General features: G+C 40.3%; 1 protein-coding gene across 3 annotated transcripts; it reads right to left on the bottom strand.

Annotated features, from left to right (window-relative positions):
• Window positions 1–2,895: 2,895 nt before the first annotated feature.
• Window positions 2,896–15,716, bottom strand: igsf5a (immunoglobulin superfamily, member 5a). 3 transcript variants are annotated; one of them, XM_044041339.1, is made up of 9 exons: window positions 15,540–15,716; window positions 14,824–14,905; window positions 11,879–12,193; window positions 9,279–9,569; window positions 7,755–7,874; window positions 7,634–7,658; window positions 7,445–7,542; window positions 6,894–6,952; window positions 2,896–5,791 (listed from the first exon to the last, which is right to left on the bottom strand). In XM_044041339.1, the coding sequence occupies exons 2-9, from the start codon at window positions 14,888–14,890 to the stop codon at window positions 5,699–5,701; spliced, it is 1,068 nt and encodes a 355-aa protein (XP_043897274.1). In that variant the 5' UTR covers window positions 14,891–14,905; window positions 15,540–15,716; the 3' UTR covers window positions 2,896–5,698. The 3 variants fall into 3 exon arrangements, with proteins under 3 accessions (XP_043897274.1, XP_043897275.1, XP_043897276.1); XM_044041340.1 differs by lacking the exon at window positions 15,540–15,716 and adding an exon at window positions 15,471–15,527; XM_044041341.1 differs by lacking the exon at window positions 15,540–15,716 and adding an exon at window positions 15,386–15,427.
• Window positions 15,717–20,687: the final 4,971 nt, after the last annotated feature.

Genomic DNA, 20,687 nt, shown 5'->3' with positions numbered 1-20,687 from the left:
AAACTAGACTAGACTATGCTAAAATAAAACCAAATCACTTCTTAACAGAAGGAGAACAAACAAGACTTGACTAAGGTGCAACACAAACTTGGGACCTGACATGAACTCCAGGAGCATAAACGTCGCAATGGCAAAAGACAAAGGAACTGGGGACACTATACAGGGGAGAGGGAATCACGGGCAGGTGCGAGTGATTAAGGATCACCAGGTGAAGTGCATGAGGGAATTAGGGGAGATGTGTCAAAACAACTGAGGAAACTATGAGACAGGAAGACATGACATTTTCCAAAATAAAAGGGGAAGTGAAAATCAAACCCATTTCTAATTTCTAGTTTTATTTTTCAAGTGGCACAAAGGAGCTTCCACACTGGTGAGATATACTGACTGATGGAAATAGGAAATAAAACACATCCTTCTATTTGATAATGATGAAGTTAATCTAAACAAATTAGGATGAAATATTTCATGCACAGTAATTAAATAAACTGAGTCGGTGTAAAGAACCACAGAAAAAGAAGAAATCCTCCTCTGATTGGATCAATATAGAGATATCCCCCAAAACCCTTGTACCGTATATTCACCCTCGCTCCAAATTGATTTAAATGAAGTGAGACTGATTGCGAATGGATTCACCCGCTCACCCTTTTTACTTCACCTTGAAATACCACAATCAATCACTCCGTCAGATCATTTACTGTAGATTCCAGATCATACATACAGATGGACGTTTAATTTTCAATTGGACTCTATTATTTCTATTCTGGACTTAAAGACGATGCATTAAAGCATCGTCAAGTGTCTGAGGTAGATTTTATTCAGGTATTACACAATAAAACTCATATCAGCCTATATTTTATATGTATATATTATTTTAAAGAGCTTCTGAATCCTAACATTTTTTATAAGCAACAGCATTTGAACACACCTTCTTGTTTGTATAAAGTCTTTAACATCCAAAGTAGAGCTTAACGGTTTTGAATAAGTAACTAAATGTGATTATTTTAACAGGAATTGTGATATGATTCGCGATATCAGAGGGAATTTTTAACATAATTTTTCTCATTTCCATTGGAAAACCATGTTTTAAAATGATTACTGTGTGATTTATGTGCAGCTCTGTGAGAAACAAAGATGTTTTTTTCTTCACTTAATGTTGAAAGTACAGTTCTTGGTCTGTCCACCACTGAGGATAGAAATACTGAGGCTACTGAATCATTAGAGGAAAACAGATTACAGATTATTCAGATTTCTGCTCTCCATCTGTAAAAACTACAGCATTTGAGTTTAAAAGGAGGTGGGACATACTCTGCACAACAACTGTTGACTTAAGGGAAATGGAGAATTTAATACGATTTATTTCACGTTTTTAAATGTGTGCGTATCTTGGACACATTTGAGCAGAGCGTTTCTCATTTTTACAGTAAACCGTTTCCCCGGTGCAGCGTTGACTTGTTTTATTATTATCAGCAAATCCAGTTGAAACAGCACCCCGAGCGTCTCTGCTCTACAGAGAATAAAAGTGCTGAGCTGTTTCAGAATAAACTACGCAGGCCGTGTGCGGTGTAATAAAAGAATTTCTCGCCCAGTGCAACAGTATGATCCCTTTTATAGAGGCTTTTAGAAGGAGTGCGGAGTGTGTGTCTTTTTTATCTAAACACAGTAAAAATGTTTGATATAGTAAATTAAACTGTGAGCGTTTCTGTATTAAAAGCTTCTCTTCTGTTGCTCTGGCTGCTCCTCCTTCACTGAACAACAATCTCAGACTACAACCTAACATTGGGTTTATACTAGTAGTTATTAATTGTGTGTGTGTCATTAATCAGGCTGACTTGGCATAAATCAGTCACTTTTTAATCAGAGCTCTCTGCTGCGTGGAGATCCAGCAGAGAGAGAGTCCCTGAGGATCCACGTTTTGAGACTAATTGATCACCAGTCAGCCAGAGAATCGATTTATTTGGACTGCCCTTACACACACACACACACACACACAGAATCTCATCACCTGCTTGAATTAAAGCTCATCTCCTGAGCATTGCAATGGCGAAGATACATGCATTATTTAGTTAGTCCCCATTTATTATGTCTTTATGTTTTTGATAAATGTTTCTAAATAACTTAGGTTAGGCTCTTGTTAAAATTCTGTGAATGTTTTTAACCAGGAGCAATATTTTCCTTAATAGCTTTTTACACTCACCTTATATTGCAATTTGCTGAGTAGGTTAAAGATAACCTTGTTAGAAACGGTGAATACACTGCTTGGACTTGTGTTTCCTGTCTTGTGCATTTCACAAGACAGGAAACACGATGAATGATTCAAGAGCATTTATTTTCCTCTTGAGAAAAACAGGCAAATCAAAACCACGTCTCAGTAGAAGGAAAAACTAAACTAGACTGAACTCTGACAAAAAGAGAGAGGGAATCAAGGGCAGGTGCGAGTGATTACTTAACGATCACCAGGTGAAGCGCATGAGGGAATTAGGGGAGATGTGTCAAATCAACTGAGGAAACTACAAGACAGGAAGACATGACATTTACCAAAATAAAAGGGGAACTGAAAATCAAACCCACACCAAAAGAGACAAGAACTTAACTTGACTTTAAACCTAAACTAACGCGATAACTAAACTTTTGATAATGCACACGTTTACACATCATGGCTAACTGGTTTGGTGCAATAGTTGTGCAGGTCCTCGGAAATTAACCTTAGTCCAGTAGATAAATGCAGGTTCAGTGCAGAGGTCATGTAGCCATTGTCATGATGTCAATAATGCAAGCCTCACATATGTAATGAATGTTTTTCTCAGTTGTAACTACTAGCAAACTTTTTTTACTTCTCTACAACTAAACTTGCAGGTTTTTATTGACAAAAATGGAAATCCAGTTGTAACATTTGTGTACTGTTGAATGAGTTTAATGAATTAGTTGCACATACAAATGCATTAAGCCTACACAGAAATGTGATTGGCTACCCTGTGAGGAAGAGGAGGATGATGAGATTATCTTATTGGGACAAGCATGTTGCTGACTTTGTTCGGTCACTGTATTTTAACGGTGGTCATAATGGTTTTACTTCGAGGGCTCAATATTTTGCTCAGGTGGTACTTGGTATAATAGGTTTGGGAAACACTGTGTTACACCCATGTGTTTCTGTGTCTTTCACAGATTTCTCAGCACATTTAAGCTGCATATCCAAGGGTTTGGGCCATTTTCAGTTGTTTTTTTAATATAAGGTCTTCTCTGAAATCAGGATGTCGCAGATGTTAAAATAAAAATAAGATGTTAAACTAAAAATAAGAGAACCCTATAGACATGTCTATACTTGAGGATGTGCTCAGTGTGTAGCAGCTGGTGAACATTTTGGCTTTCGCATGGTTCAGCTCTGCAAACTCGCTCTCAACTTACTCTGCCCCGTGTCCCGAGGACATATTGACAACCTGACAAAGTGAGCACTCCTCTGCGGCCTCTCTTTGCAATCTAAGTTGCAGGGTTTCCATTACTAGGTACATGCCAAGTGTGCTCTCTCCCTTTCCTTCTCTCTTCCTCCCTCAAATTCATCTTGTTTCATCCTGACTCTTATTATATTATGGAGGCTTTTATAGTATAATATCTGCTGCCTCAAGAACGGCTATTTTTAGAGTTGCTGCTCTGAGGAGTCGTCTTTGTCGGTCTTGATCAGTGCATTTTGCTGTAAGAGGCGAGGTTTTTAGTATGATGAAGACAACACAGTGCAATACATTATGCATTGTTTTTTGTTTTACAAACATATTAAAATATTAATATTTTTCTGCACACTTAATTCCTGCTGTAATTACTGCAGGTCTACGTTGCTGCGATACGTGACCGTTTTTTGACGTGTCCTCAAAGCTGCGCTGCAAATTTTGTTAGCTGAGATAAATCCTTGTGCAGCCAAAGAAACTGGAAGCATCTCCATGGCAACATCAATCAACCAACCTTGATTAATGTTGCATGCACTCCTTAGAACTCAGCACACTGAAAGGACTAAATAAAGAGATTAAATAAGATAGTGTGATCATGTTTAAGAGTTCATCACAGTGAGATTTAAACATTAAAATGTTCCAAATGATAATTCACTCAAAAGGAGTGATTTTGAAGGCGAGTTTGCTGCTTTCACTTAGAAGCCATATTTTACACTTAAAACACTTAATGCTTTCCATTACTTTTCACTCACCATTTCACCTGATGCCAGCAGGAGACATACGTGCCATCCCAGTTCCCTGCAGAGCCAATTTGATGATTGGAGGCTGCTGTGCTACATGAATTTGCTAGACCTTCCTTATGCAATGGTAAAACTGCTTAGAGCGAGTCCTTAAAAGCCTGAGTGGCTTGACAACCCGCACTATATATGGCTTATCAATAGTCATTACCACAGCTCTATTTATTCATTCTATTGGTTCTATTCATTAACTTTCAGCCAGTGCCAACATGCTGCTTAAGTAATTGTCTGTAGAGTCTGTGAGCCATGAGAGAAATGTTCCTCTGCTCAAAACGGGATCAAATTACGATATAATTGGTCAACACACACAAACACTGTCTTCTCACAACAGAGGAAATACAGATTAAGACAGAAAAAGATCTTTGGTGCTATTTATCACATGTTAGAGAAGCTAAATTGAGGAGAACATTAATGGCACTAATGTCATTTCCAAGGTGGATACACAGAGTAAACAGAGCAGGTAATCAGATTTAGTGTTGGCTTTCCCAGACTTGAAGGGTTCTTAGAGCCGGCTTTAAAAGAAGAGTCTCATTCACCGTCAAGACACGGGACAAACAGCCTCAGCATGTCACGCTGACACAAAGTGACTCAGAGAGTGCGTTTAACTCAAAGCAAACCCGTCATATAGACGTCATTTCTTCTGATGCACGGCCAGACTCATTTTTCAAATTATCTTTCATGTTGAATTGGACATTATCTTCATATCTCCTCATCAACTTCACATTTTGTGAGTCTCCTTCTTTGTAGTGTCTTTGTATTTGATTATGTGGCTTTTTTTTCTGGTTTGTGCTGTTATCTGTAGTGAATTAGATTTAAATCTGACCAATGCAGATGCATGTGTTTAGGCAAAAAGCCACTTCAATTCTGATATGACCATTTTTCACTGGATATACTGGTTCATATGATGTACAAAAATCTGATTTGAGTCACTTCAGCCTGGTAATCTAAATGTAATCAAAGAGTAAAGAACATCATTTTATAGTAGCAGACATGATTCCAGTGTCGACAACAGAAACTTGCTCTGAACTAGCTGACATTTTTTTCTTGAATCTTGTAAGTATGATACTCTGGACAGTCATCATCTACCGCTTTATCCTCCACCAGAGGGTTGCGGGGGGGTGCTGTGCCAATCTCAGCTACATCGGGCGATAGGCGGGGTACACTGTCACACTGTACTGACGTACATTAACTGAACAGGTCCATTGTTACTGTGATCAGTAAGATACTTGTTTTTTTACTGCTGAAACATGTAGAAATGTCCGATGTCATGACGCGACTCCAAAAAAAATGTGTTCTACTTGTTTCCGACCGTACGTTCTGCCAATACAACGTCAAGACAAACAGGGAACATTGACTTTAGTCCAGCCTTCAGTCTTCCCACCTTTCTACAGTCTTTACATCCCATGGTTTGCTTTAAGCTTCAGAGAAGCGAGTGCAGGTGTGTTTGCTGTCTTCTGTCTGCCCTTACACTATGGTAACATGTCTGTGTTTCCTGATGCCCGATTGATTCACAGAGTTGGCATAAACGTGGACGTTACTGTTGACAATATCAGGCATCTAAAAGAATGGAGGGGGGGGGGAAAAAGCAAGTTTACATTAGTAATACATCTCATTTGCTTCTCAAAATAGGATCTGCATATAGTGCACATTCATTATCACCACCACCATCATCCCATGCTTTTTCAAGACAAAGTTTATATAACACATAAAATATGTAACTGTTGTGCATTATTCAAATGAAAAAGGCCATTAATAAGCCGTCATTGTGAGCCCTGAATGCATATGTGTTTGTGAGCTACCTCATCCATTACAGTAGTTTAAATTAAGTTGAGTGATCAACAATCATCAGCAGTGAGTGATTCAGCTGTCTGTACAGAGGCTGATAAATAACATACCCAGTGATTAGTACCATGATACATTCTCATGGTTGATCAATGTAAATGATCACCTCGGAAGGCTTTTAAAAAGGGAAGTCCTCAGCGTGAGCAGCCAATCAGAGACTCTGCACTCTGCACAGTTTCTCCTGTGCATGGTGCGTGACTGACAAACAGTGACATGATTTAGAGGCAGGATGCCCAATTTAAAATAACACATAGGACTTTGTGGAGTGATCCTAATGAGGGGCTTCAGTTCAGTTTGTTCCTGAGAGGTCATACTGCAGTGCATGCCGGTGGTCAATGCACTGGCTTGAAAAAAATGGTACATTTGTACAGTCATCAGGGGGTTGGATTTGGCTTTAAATACAAAGTGGTTCACATTAGAATGCACATAGCAGCATGTTTCCAGAAGTATACATCTCAATTATCTGCTTTATGATTTTGGTTTTCGGCCTAAATACCTGTACATGTATCATAATTGATTTTGTTCTTGATCCTGCTGTGAATACTTTACAACTAAAACATCCTTCCACAATGACGGGTTAGACGTCATTACCACTTAATATCTTACAGCTCTATTGATCCCATCCCAAAGATAAATATGTGCACTAGCCAAGGGAAAAGAAGAACCCTCAATTCCACTGATGCTGTATCCACCAAACACTGTATCTCTCTCTGAAGCACCTCTTAATTCTTGCATCCCCTGATATAAAAGGGTTTATGTATACACAACTGCATGCAAACACTGATGGCACATTACCCAACGACACTGCAACACCTACCGCATAAACAGTTTCCTTGCGCGAGCTGTGGTCCGAGAGTTCACTCGGAGCTTGGACACCTGTGGACAGAGACAAGAGCCAGAGAGACGGTTGGACTTTATAATATCTGATGGTTGTGTGTGAAAAAAAGCTAGATTTGATTCTAAAAAGGTGATATTTGAGGAGACTGAAGTGCAAAACAGCATTTGGACAGTTCTTTCTCAGTTAAAGGTTTGGAATACCTTTTTAATAAGACGTTCAACACTGAAGCAAAAACCTATGGCTTAAACAAAGACAAACCTGAGGACACCAAGTTATGTTTTATACACAATAGTCGTTACGTTCAGCTACTGTTCTTAATTCCATTTTTTCAGATCATCTTTTAGTTAGTTTTTATGCATTTATATGTCTGCTGTACATATATTCTGTTACACTTACATCCCACAAGTCTAACAAGGGAAAATGACTGCAAATTAGCCATGACTAGAAGTACTATACTGTATTTAATGAGATATAACAATTAAAGTATTTATGCAATTTGAAAACCATGTACATGCACACGTTAGACTTACTTGTTTGACCCTCCAGTTCAAATCCTGTGTTCACCTGACCCCGGCTCTGTCCAGGCACACTGACACTACTTATCTGGCTCAGTGTCCTAACTCTGCGTCTACACACGAAGGTAAACACAGCATTTGAAGAAACACATCAAAGCTGCTTAGTATTTAAAGAATGTCTTTTCATTTTGAGTGTTTTCTCACGTCATTTCATCTTGGTAGGTTGATTCTGGAGGGGAAATGGGAAGTAACAAATTACAACAGTTTCATTCTGAACAACTTGTCGCACAAGTCTGTGTTTGAGTTGTGTTTTAATGAGCCTCACGTTTTTCTTTTCTGCGTTTGCAGCAGAAGATGATTCCCAGGATGAGCAAAACCAGCAGAGCGAAACATCCAAACGACAGGACCACAGCGATCAGCACAGTCCAGTCAGGAGGCTTGGGAACTGCAATATGAAAGGCAGTCACAATACATTTCAGAGACACTGTAAAGAAAAGCACATTACATAGATCCAGTAGAGACCAATACAACAACATCTGTGACCCACCTGAACTGCTTCCAAACACAAAACATCATAACAGCTCTGTGGTACCTGTGTAAAACCTTACAGTCTGGTACATGGCTGTTATTGTCATGGCTACTGTGTCATTCAAAGCACATAAGAGGTTTAAATGGAATCAAAGCCTCTTTTTTTGTAATGAGATGTATGAAATTTGGTCAATGTTCACATGCCCTAATGTTGAGAAAAAGCATCAGTTCCCCTATTCAGTCCATAATTACTACAGCAAATCCATTCAGCCTCTGAATGCATGGTCATTGCTCCTGTCTCTTCAAGTCTCCCTCTCAATCTGTTAAACAGTCTGCTCTGATTGGCCACATAACAGGTGGAGCACTCACAGGAGCCCGAGGAGCAGTGTTTTCTTACGGGAGGAGAGTGGCATCAAGGTATCCTTAGCAGCCATTTTGAAAGGCTACAGTTGGAAAATCACAGACATAAGCGATCAATGAATGCTGTGTCAAAATAGCTGCCGTGCAAAGGGTCCATTATCACAGTCTTGCTGAACATCTACATAGTTCTTGTTAACCGAGAATTCGCCATCATTGACGGATTTATTTCTATCTGTCATTTTGACACATCAAATATTTTGTCTGTCTGACAAAAACACAGAACCTAATGACAATCGTCTCTGCAGCAGACTCTCTTTCTCCCTCTCCCTCTCTCTCTCTCTCTTGATCCGCTTCATTGCGCTGAAGCGAGCAAGTTTAAGTCTTAAGGTCAGCTAAGTTTAATTTCCTAATAGCGTGCGCACCTTATAGTTGTGATTGTCTAATTCTGTATCTTTGCATTGTTCATATTTTGCCGTAGTGGTTTAGTGGCCTCCCTCCGCTTTGAGTGACTAGACTAGAAAAAGCACTATATAAATACAAACCAGACTGTAACTTTAAAGCCACTGGATCAGTTGTATTTTAATCCAGTGTTTGTAAGGTAGGTGGTGAACGCTATAATCGTATCACCTTTCATATATTCCTGCTGTGGTTAATTTATTTAAATTTTATGGTTGTGTTGCTGCATCGAACCAGTTGTTAATTCAGCTCCATTCCCAAGGCAGTCACTGATTGGGGAGTTTGGTAAAGTGTACTTTCTTGAGCATGCTCTGTGTGTGTGTGTGTGCGTGCGTGCGTGTGCGTGCGTGCGCGTGTGTGTGCGTGTGCGTGTGTGTAGTGGGCTTGAGCATCTCCTCACAGCAAGCCCATGGGGAAGGGCTTTGATCATATTTTTCTGGCTCCAAACTTGGAATAGCAGAAAGTGTGGGAGGAAGGTGGTTGCTAAAAAAGTAAACTTTCTTACCAACTCCCAAGAAGACAGAGCTGGATAGTGGGTTTGTTGATGTTGGCACAGTAGCATGACATGCCACTATGGTGTTGCCAACTGCATGAAATTTGAGAATGCTTGTGGAGTTGAAGGAATCCCCATCTGCCACACTGGTGGTGTTGGGCAGGCTGCTGTCCACAGCGTGTCCATTCAGTGTCCAGGTTATAGTGGGTGCAGGGAACCAAGTGTTGGTTACACACTGGAACGCCACCTCCTGGTCCTGTGTTGCAGTCACGTTCCCTCCCAGGATGTTGATTGTACCAGTTTCTGAGATAAAAAAAAGACAGGGACAATGGAGATTAAATAAAGAATGCATCAAGTGACTCTCTGCATTTATGTTTCCCATTTTGAATAAAAGCTTCATTTTATTATTTGCTGTTCTGTGTAAATATAAAGCCAGGATTTAATGATTCGTCCAGGTCAAGCGTGACATTCTCAGTAATCTTGGATTATCTTTTCTTCTGCTTTTGTGAAATAGCCCTCTGTATTCTTCACAAGACTTGGGGTCTGTTAAACTTTGCTTTTGAACTGTCAGTGTCCCTCATTAACGCCCACATGCAGAAGAGCAATCAATGTGCTCAATGGCAGGTCTATTAAGTGGATTTATTAGCTTTAGTACATGCCACGTGAATATGTCTCTTTATCAGGGAAGTCCTAATCAGCGGCATGAGAAAGGGCTCCGGCATCTTCACGATCAATAGCCATTCGCAGGATGAGATATCTAGATATTTCACTATGAGATTAGCTTCAGATTACGGTCAGGTTTGTGCATGGAGAGAAGCGGTGTCGGTGACACAATGCGTTTTCACTTGTGGCGCTCTATAGCATGTTGGCATTGTGAGGCACAAAAGGGTGAGGATAACCATTTCCTGGTTCTGGGTGTTTTTAGGTTTAGACACAAAAAGCATCTGTTTAAGCCTAGAAAAAGATTGTGTTTTTTTGAAAAACACAATGCATTGCGACATAAACAGATTGTCATGTCCTTATACTGTAAAAACATTAAAAATTTGTCGTCACAGAGCAAAAACACACAAACGTTTGTTTCTAAAGTGTGGTTTGCTGCCTGACAGATGTTTCTCTTGCACACAACCCAACTCCAACGAGAGAATGTTGCCTCAAATACTGTACAAGATGTCACTTTATGTACTCCAATATGTGTCATAACAGGACATTATTGCATTTAAACCTTACTCAATCTTGTTTTCTTTTATTCACGATGCCTCTGCTTTGTGGAGTTGGCACTTTGAGTTATCGCGGTTGGGATAATAATGAAAGATGTGGATGTTTAGAAATGTTGAGATGATGTATATGAACCAATTTGCCAAAACTCCACATTCAAACATTTGATCTGCTCACAATCTGCAAATGTAACTCGTGGTTTGCAGAAAAGAAACATTTGTGGGACTGTATACATGTTCTATTGTATATCAAAGCCTCCTTTTGTTTCCTGAAGAAAACTTGTAATGAAAGATTTTACTCCAACATAAAATACATGTAAAAGAATTCTACTGGAACTATTGTTTTCTTTGGTTTATATATAACCTGTAGACTACAGTGTATCCGACTTGACCCCCTCTTTAACAAATCCACTTTCTCATTACAGAGGCAACAATAGCTATTCTCTGTTTGCCTTAACAAAAAGCTGCAATGCTCAGAGGATCTGACCACATGGATAAGATGGTGGGTTTTTTCTCATCCACTCTGGAACACTGCTCTCCAGTGAAGGTGATATGAGAGATAATGAGTCCTACAAGGGCCATGGTTTCACGTTGTGATGAAAGGCATGCGTGTGCACATGCACAAAGGCACATTTAGATTCCTGCTAATTATCAACTGAAGAAATTATACATTTTTTTCTTGCATATTAAAGCTTCTTGGGGAAAAATGTCTTGTCAAGATCACAGGAAGCTGAAGCTTAATGTCTGATTCTTCAGATTGTTGCTCAGTGAGTTGCAGAGAAAATGAGCACACTGCTGCCCTCCACAGTATGTCCCAGGTATTACACCACTGTTTTCATACTACATAATGCATTCACTATAACATCAGTGGGACTGCTGAATGAAGGAGCGTACACTGCCTGACCAAATAAATGTTACACGGTATATATTTTGTCACACCGCCTTTAGCTTGGTGGTGTCATGCATTCGCTGTGACATTGTTTCCATAAAGTTAAAATTTCAGAGCCGAGTTGCATTGACTTTTCACCAAGATCTTGTATTTATGAGAGGGGAGTTGGACCAGTATGTGGAGTCTTCTCCAACACATCCCCAGTGGGCTTACTCTCTGAACTCTGTAGAAGCCAATCCATATATGAAAATGATGTCTCGTGTTTCCTGAACCACACTCTTTAAAATCTGAGCCTGATGAATCCTGGCATTCATCTTTGAATATACTTTAAAACCACTGGTCATTTAGAATGTTAAGATAGAACTGACGCAAACACAGATCATAACACTGCTCCCAAAGGCTTGTACTGTAAGAACTACATGAAATATTTATTTATTAGATCATGCGACCTTGTATTGGTCGAACAGTGTATACTGTATAAGCACAACCTGTGTGTTTACTTCATTTACCTTCAACATAAAGCTGTGCAGTCTTCGATCCGTACTCCCCCAGCACAGTGCACATGATCGGCCCAGACTCTCTGCGGGTGACGTTGTGGATGGTGAACTCCACACAGCGGGTGTCACCGGCCGAGCAGAATCTGGCAGAAAACTGCTCTGAGGATGAGGTTACGTTGTCATTCACAGGGACAGAGAGAACCAGAAACCCTCGGACGTGCCAGGTCATGACCTGCCAGCTTCCATCCACCTCGGCTTGGAAGCTTGCATCCGTGCCATGCAGCACTGTTGAATTCTGCGGACGCAGCAAGAACTGCTGCAACATCACTGAACACACAGAAAGGGATATGTAGAAATTATATTTGAGGAATAGAGTTAATCACAGCAATTAAGTTCATCACTGAAATTGAGGAAACTCAACAATTGTTAATAAAATTATTTCTTACTGTGATTTTTTTATGCTGTGACCTGGCTGTGACGCAAACTCGCTTTTATCATATGGTGTATAAAACATTTTTTCAGTGTTTATTAATTTACATTTATATCTTGGCTTCTTGCATTGCACAACAGTACCGGGACTGGATTTGAGTTTAAATGCACATTTCGCTTGACTATGTCGCTTAACATTGAGCTGCTGTTACCTATGTTGCAATGTCTCAATACAATGTAAGGCTTTTTAAAGGCAACCCATGCGACCCAGCCAGCAGTGATGAGTTCCTGACCTCTGTCCAAGCTGTGCATTTACACAGATCTCCCCCCTCTGGATCCACACCCACCCATAGGCGTTTTCTACTGCCTCCATAATGTTAAGCATGGTTCTTCTTTTTTTGCAGTCCTCTTTTCCCAAGGAGCGTGAGAAACCATGTCAGTGAGTGCCTCCCATTGGGTTCTCCAACCATGACCTGTGCATACTTTGCTCTTCTCCACAAATGTTCTTCCTGAATCCTGTCTTCATAGGGGATGGGAAGCTCCAATACGACCACCTGCTTTGTTGTTTCAAATGTTAAAACGATGTCTGAGCGTAGCTGCAATGTGGTGTTGGATTCTTCAACTGTTTCCACAGTTCGACAGGGAGCGGCGGGCGGTGGTAAACAGCCTCGCACTCCCAGACCTGATGAAGGAGGTGTATTGTTTGGGGAGGGCATTAGTTTGATGGCAGTGCAGTTTGCATCTGCCCATAACCTGGTCAGGGTGCCAAGTGTTCCAATGTTCCCTTCTTCAGGCACAGTTGGCAGGCCGAGGAGCCCGTCATGCCTTGTAGGTGAAGGTTGGCTGGGCCCGGGTGAATGTCATACGCCGATTGGATGAGGAATTTGTTGTGCAGCGGTTCAGCTTTCCAGAGCTCTGGCCAGGGGACTTTGCACTGTTCTGCACACTCTCCCCTGGTCCCGGTGCCATGATGATACATATTTGCCATCTTGCTGTGGAGTTCTTCCTCCATTTCTGCACATACTTCATCCTGCCTCAGCCTGCTCTTCTCTTTTACCCTGGGGCCGTTCAGGGTGTTGTGCCGCAGCCTTGCTTCTGCTCTTATTACCACCTCCTGTGCCTGCCACATCCTTAGATTCTACTCGCTAAACATGAGCAAGGTTAGTGAGTGACTTAAGAAGGGGAAAGGGAAAGGGGACCAGGTGCTGACAATCAGGGAGTGATACCAGGTGCAAACACTTAAGGTAATCAGACAAGACAAGGACAAGGTAGACGAAGTGCAGGCCAACAGGAAACCCTAAACCCTCACCAAAATAAAACAGGAAATGACAAAGACGTGACTCCCAAAACAAAATATAACTAACAAATTTGCCAACATGTAACAGGTTCTTGACTGACTTTTCTGCCACTGTTGCTATCTGCGGCCTTCCCAGGCTAAAACTGAACCACTCACACCTTTTCTCAGGACCAGAGACCTGCATTTGGCTGCCTTCAAAGTCATGAGGTGAATTGTTCCAGGCCTTGGAGGAGCTACCGACATCATGATGGACAGATGTAGATGGCAGCATGAGGTCGCCCATGAAAGCCCTTTAGACTTGGGGCCTAAATTAAATTTATATGCTATAGAGAGGCATTTGTGTACAATGCAGATGTTGAGCCACATCAGTAACTGATGCACTGGAATGCAATTTGATACCACTTGTTTAAAGCCACTCGTATGTTACTGATTGATTGGGGCCATTGGGCACGGCCTTTTAGAACGTGAGATGCATTTGTGTTTGCCCAAGGTACATAAATGTTACACATGCAGGGCACTGGTCTTGTTTAGCTGGTTTTTGATATGACTGAAACTCAAACACAACATTCACCCGAACAAATCGCTGAAACATTAAAGCTATAAGGTCATGTATGGGTTAGTATGGGATTGTTTGCCCACTGTTGTTGCTTCAGAGAAAAATGAAAACAGTCAGGAATGAGTACGACTTCTTACATTCTGACTGACAAGCTTGGTTTGATTGCATGCATTTTTTTCTCTGGGACAGCAGCAATGATTAATTAGAGTAAGAGTATGTGCACAAAATAAACCAGTCCAACCTGACGTGCTGCTGTGACACACTGCGCGAAGAAAGTCTTGCTGTTCTGCCAATAAAAGGGTCCACAAGAACCAGAAGTCGCATTAATGGTGAGTATTATCTAAAAGAGGCTTATTATACTCACATTTAGTTAACTATGCTCTCACTGAAATAAATTTGCAAATATTTTGCTTTCATGGCTCTCTGAGTCAAAAAGGTTCCCGACCCCTGATCTAGTGCAATCTTTCCATTTCAACCACAACCATCTTCTATTTGTAAAGGTAATATTAAATTAAATTTTGTTTGTTTGAAATGGAACATTATTCACTGTACCTGGGCAAAACGACGCATGAATTGTAAAAATGCAAACTTTATCAAGCAGTCCGTTATTCTTAAATTTGCAGGTTTACACATATTTTATGTGATAAACTGAATAAATAAAAAGACAAGTCTGACCTCCTTGTGCACACAGAAGTAAACAGATGTGGAGGAGCATGGCCCGTGATTTCCAGGACAGACTCATGTTTGTGTTGCTGACCTGTAAGAAGAAGGAGAAACAGCTGAAACACACTGTTCAGAAAAGACTCCTGCATATTATATTCTAAAAAATAAAAGTCACATTTGTACACGTGCACACATTGGTTTGTAGTGAAAGCAGAAGAAGAATAGTGAGTGGATTTTTGGATGTTGGCGCCTGCTGATGGTATGGCTCAGTTATTTTCTATTACTATTTGATGAAATGGTTACTTTTGATCTTATTTTTAGTTTTTCTCTGTAGTTTTGGGCAAGCAGCATTATAAAATCATGAAAAAAACACAAATAAGGTAAATCTAAGGCGGCAGTTTTGCCTTTTTTGCCTAAAGGAATATTGTACCATTTAAAAGAAAGGTTACATTTACAAATGTATTCAATCTTCTATTTCATATTTCTGTATGTGGACAAAAGCCATGTCAGAACTACATCATCCAGTTTTATCCCTTTTATTAGTATAATATAGTACAAACATGGTGTCACTTACTTACAGTAGAAGAAAATCGTTAATGCGATACATGCTGGCTTTACGTTTATCTAATTTAACATAAAACTCTTGTGAAATCACATACGTGTGTAGACTCTCTGCATTCACAACACAATAATCCGTAGTCACAACATATCCAGTTGAACAGACTTACTGTGTGATGTGTCTGTGTGTGAAATGGATGAAAGCTTCATTTCCTGAAAGTGCAGGTGAGCAGCGAGTTTCCACCTTATGGCTGTGAAACTCTCAGGGAGCAAGGTTCAGGTCCGTGTGGACGCTGAAGCCACGCCATGATCTACACAGCATACCTGTCAGTGAGTAATGGTGATAGGGAGTCTTGAGTGGCCGTTGGGCTGTGTGTGTGTTCACCTGGCAGCAGCACACACAGGTGAGGTGGTTATAAAATGTTTTTATTGCTCAACACGAAAAATACATTTTCATTTTACGTTTGATACTGTGTCCCTGCTCCAACAAAATAGAAGAAATCAAATTTGAAATAAAAGAAAAAATGTCTTAATACATATTAAAAGATCTTAAACTGATGCTTTTTCTCCCATGTTTGCCTTATATGAGCTCTCCTCACTGGTTTAAAGTTGGTGACGCTCATTTTTCCACATAATTTGACTCTGCAGCCAAACCCTCAGAGTCCTAATGAAGCAGTAAATCGAGTTGTCTCTCCATAACCAGGTCAACATATCAGTGTAATTACATACATATAGACAAAGTGTTTCAGCTTCAGGCCTGCGATTCAAGTCTGAATCAAACCCTCGGGTGTGTTTAGACTCATAGTGACCAGACTCATATTGTCCGTGTGAGTTCTGACCTTTAACCAGCCTGTAGTGATAAGAGAGAGAAGAAGAGCCACTGTGTGTCACAACTATTATTACACTCAGAGTTCACACTCGTACGGAAATGACATCATTACCATCAAGATAATTTCCACTGTTCAATGTAACACAGTTGTGTTGCTCTGCATTGAGATGCCGTGTATAGTCAGTGCTGTTGTGCAAATTGACCACTAGAGGCCATTGTAGGATTATGTTTTTATATGGAATTCTGTGCTTTGTTCATGCAGAAATACACACTTTTGTACACACACTGGCATTTGTTCGTGTGCAAACACTCTTTGATAGTTTAGAGCAATTTAAATTTAAAAAGCTGGTATGTTGAATATGCCAAATTCAGCTTTTCTTTTAAATGATTTGATCATCATGAATTACCAGAATAATCTTCACCCTGGTTGTACATTGTGACTAAATTACACACTTCTGTCATATGAGGAAGAAGTATTGGACCATTTACTTAAAAAAAAAAAAGAGAAAAGAACCAATTCACTACTTTATTTAAATGAACTGCTGAATTGTCAGAACTGCATGTTACAATCATTTTGGATCATTACTAATGTGACATTTAAGCTACTGGGTTAAAGTGCACCTAAGTTTAATATCATATACTTTAAGAAATGTTAAATATGACACTATTAACACTACATTTTCAAATTAATTTGTGTTTTTTCTGGTGTTTATACATTTTTGTACATTTTTAATAGGGTACCATGAAAAATATTTTCGAAATTAGACTATATGTAAATGCAGATCTAGATCCATTCTTTTAAGCTTAAGTCATCGTTGGGACTGCCTCCTGGGTAGCAGATCTTCCAGGATGCATTGAGAAGCTGTGTCTCCTCACTGTTCTGCTTATCAGCTCCTCTGGCCCACACTCATGGTTTTATGAGGGGCGCAGTATAGTAGGAGCTGGAATGTCTCCAGACACAGCTGGTATTGTATAGGCAGGAGCACGCAGACAACCATGAAAAACAGGAAGAAGATAGTGGGGGAGGGTCGATGCGCAGATCCTCTACACATGCAGTAGCAATGATTCAGGGGCCTCCTCTGCCACGAGAGACGCCGTGTCATGGATCATGAGTCATAAGTCATCATACGCGCTCCTCCTTGTGTACGCTACTTCCCTTAACCACCCCATTGTTAAGCGTCTTTGTTTGTGAGTATAGCTCCATTCAATTGCCCCCCGTTATGTAAGTTAATGAGATATGACTACACAATGTGACGCCTTCACACAGGGGGAACGCCTTGAGAGCGTGCATTAGTCGCCATAGTGGGATTTGTATTTGTGGTGTCAGCAGTTGGCTGATCAATGGTTAAAGCCGACTAGGTTCATTGTTAGTGAGCTTATTAGGCCATGTTGCCACTGGGGCAAGTCTCCGCCCTCTCTCACATACAAAATACTGTGTTCCAGGCAGGTAATGGTCACTCCCCTTGTGAAACCAAAAACAAAATGTCTTTGGAATAAGCATGAGCACTCTCAGTGAATATGGACTGGACCTCATAATCAACTCATAATCCATTGAACTTTTGTATCTTTAATTACAGTATATGTTTATGACCTTTATTTAAAATCAAGTCTTATCTGTGTAGGAGTGTGGTTCCTTTTCTGTTAGAGCACAAGATTTGAAGTGAACTTCCCAAGGAGAACATGGCCTAATTATAAGTGCATTTTTGTCATTTCTACTTTATATCATGTACTTATTTGAATTCATACTGCTCTGTTTCTTCCAATTCTATATCATTATGCTCTTTTTCAACTAATCAATGAACACTGATAACAGACGTTCACCATGTGAAGTTGCTGTGCTGAGTTAAATTATCCTCAACATGCATGTGGAGTCGTGCTGTGAGGTTCTGGTGGTGCCAGAGCCCCTCTCACACAAACTGGTGTAATCTGGTTTTACCCACGCTGCTCCATATGGGAAGGCCACCATTTATCGCATGGAAGAAATCCACTTAAGTAAGAGGGAAGAGGGTAAGACTCAGCTTTTCTTGCATGCAGCTGATCTGTCACAGTCTTCCCTGTCACATCTCCAAACAACTGATGATTTGCAGGCTGACAGTGTGTGTGTGTGTGTGTCTGTGTCTGTGTGTGTGTGTGTGTGTGTGTGTGTGTGTGTGTGCACAGCACAGTTGCTCCTTCTCACCTGTTCCTGATCTACAAGACTTGAAACCAGTTGTGACTGACATGTGGCAGTTGTATGTGTGCAAAGGAAGAGTGAGTTACGAACACACATAGCCCTCCGTCAAAGAGGCTTTGGTTGAGGTCACCTTTACTCTCATTCTCTCACCCTTCCTTCCCCGGGGGGGATTATGCCAACATCTCCTCTGAGACAGCTCAATGTTCTGTGTATTCTTTCTTTTTTAAGTGTTAAATATGAATTATTTGTGCCACATTAATGATAAACAACACTAAAAAAAGGGGAGCTACAGTGTTTTGCATGGTTCCATCTTCATGTGGGTTAAAACATTCACGAGCAGGTGGAGCAACAGTTTCAACCTGCGCTGTAACGACTTTAAGGAGGAAGACAAGTGAGCGCAAAAAGGAGGGAGAGGTCACCAACAGGCAGCAGCTGAGATGGAAGTGCTCCTCCAAATCCAACACACAACAGTGTTGTTATATGACACCTACAGTACCTAATGGCTTTTAGCCTCCTGCCCTTCCTTTATGTGGCCTTCGTCTGTCTTATACATTACTGTGTGTAAACGCTGTTTTTATTCAGCGAATTAAGAGTCAAACGACAGCTCAGGCTCCTACAATCAAGTAATAGTGGAACAGGTTTTTTATGTGTTTGCTGCAAAACTTTAACTCATGTACTGCTCTCGGCAACCTCGTCCTGTCCGTCCACTTTGAAAGGAAAAGCAGGTTTTTGCTTATCATTTATTCACCAACTTTTCCATAACCTGTTTGTAATCATTGAAACAAACACACTGTAATGCGGATGTAAATAGACAATTTAAGGTTTTATTGATGGGAAGTTACTTGCGAGCAAAGAGGACCCTCTCCTGGGAATTTATACTTTAGTTTTTAGTTTCCTTGTCTATTTATATTGTCATCCACAGTGATAATAAGTGTTAGCAAACAATGATAAACACTTACACCATGTGTTCCAGTGTTACAGGTGTTATAATTCAAGAAGAGGCAAATTGAAAGTCTGTTCTTGGTAAGAATAGATTTGTATTGCAATCGCATTTGCATACGTGTGTATCCTGGATAAGGCACTGACAGCACAAAAAATAATTGGCATTAATAGTTCTGACACAGCAAGACAGCATTTTCCTCAGTGGGTTTTAATATTGTAATATATGGGTTTCTGTCTCGAAGGATAAGTACATCTCCCAGTGAACTAGACCAGTACATAATTTGTGTGAAATTGTATAGCTCTTGTGGTAAATGAACTGAATTAGGCCTGTTTTACATCAGCGAGAAGATATTTCTCATGTCAGATTTTTATTTACAATGCAGCACGTCAAGGCCTGTCGGTTATTTCTGTTACATGTCCGCAACACGTCTGTGTCATTTTTCAGCATGTTTGTCATGTGTTTCAACATACACGGCACCAGAAAGTGAATGATTGGACTCCAGCCCTGTAATTACCCTGCAGCACCAACACTAGTTGACAAAGAAGGAGCCAATGCAACTTGTGGAACAGGTTGCTGTGATGATGATGATTTACAATCTGAATACAAAGTGTGATTCTGTTGCAAATGGTTGTAGTTAATGTACTCATCCCTCACCCCGTCCTTGGTGTTGCTGAATGGGGTTGCAGGGTGAAATTAAGCTCTGCCGTCATTACCATGATAATACTGGCAAACGTCATGCATCAGCATATGACTTAGTTTGATTGTTAACACCTTTGTGCCCACAGGAATCAACAGGGTGTGGGTGTTGGGGATGTGGGAGTCTGTCTCCAATGCAAACTAGCAATCCACACTTACAAAGGTGTATTTATGCATATCAAATATTGTCTGTAATTAGAAATGTGGGTCACAATCTCATGCCACGTGAGAATGTGTAACCATCTCAGATCTCATTAAGTGACAGTAAATCTCAGGTCAGGAGTGCGTGTCTCTGGCAATAAAATAATCACATGGAGGATGACTTTTCAATAGTTATTTTGCATAGACCTACAGGAGTTCTTAAATGTTGAAATCCTATTTAAATAAATAAATAAAAAAACTATCCCAGTACTGTGAACAACTTTTGTTTTTAGATCATTTTATGAGTGGCCAGGAATAAAAGAAGCAAATAATCAGATATACATGTAGGCTACTCTTGCATTTGTTAGTGAAATGTCACAGACAAATACTCCAAACAAATTGAAATGTGTTGTGTTCACAGGCTGCTGTTGAATGAATGAATACCCTGCAGGAAATACCACTCGACTGTGAATTCAAGTCTGCATGTGTAATGGCGGTCACACCAGATAAAGAAGCATGCAAGTTCTGGTGACATA

This window comes from Solea senegalensis, linkage group LG13 (genome assembly GCF_019176455.1).
Source record: "Solea senegalensis isolate Sse05_10M linkage group LG13, IFAPA_SoseM_1, whole genome shotgun sequence".
Taxonomy (NCBI): Eukaryota; Metazoa; Chordata; class Actinopteri; order Pleuronectiformes; family Soleidae; genus Solea; species Solea senegalensis.
Note: the sequence above shows the minus strand (reverse complement) of the source record. Positions and strands in the feature narration are given on the sequence as shown.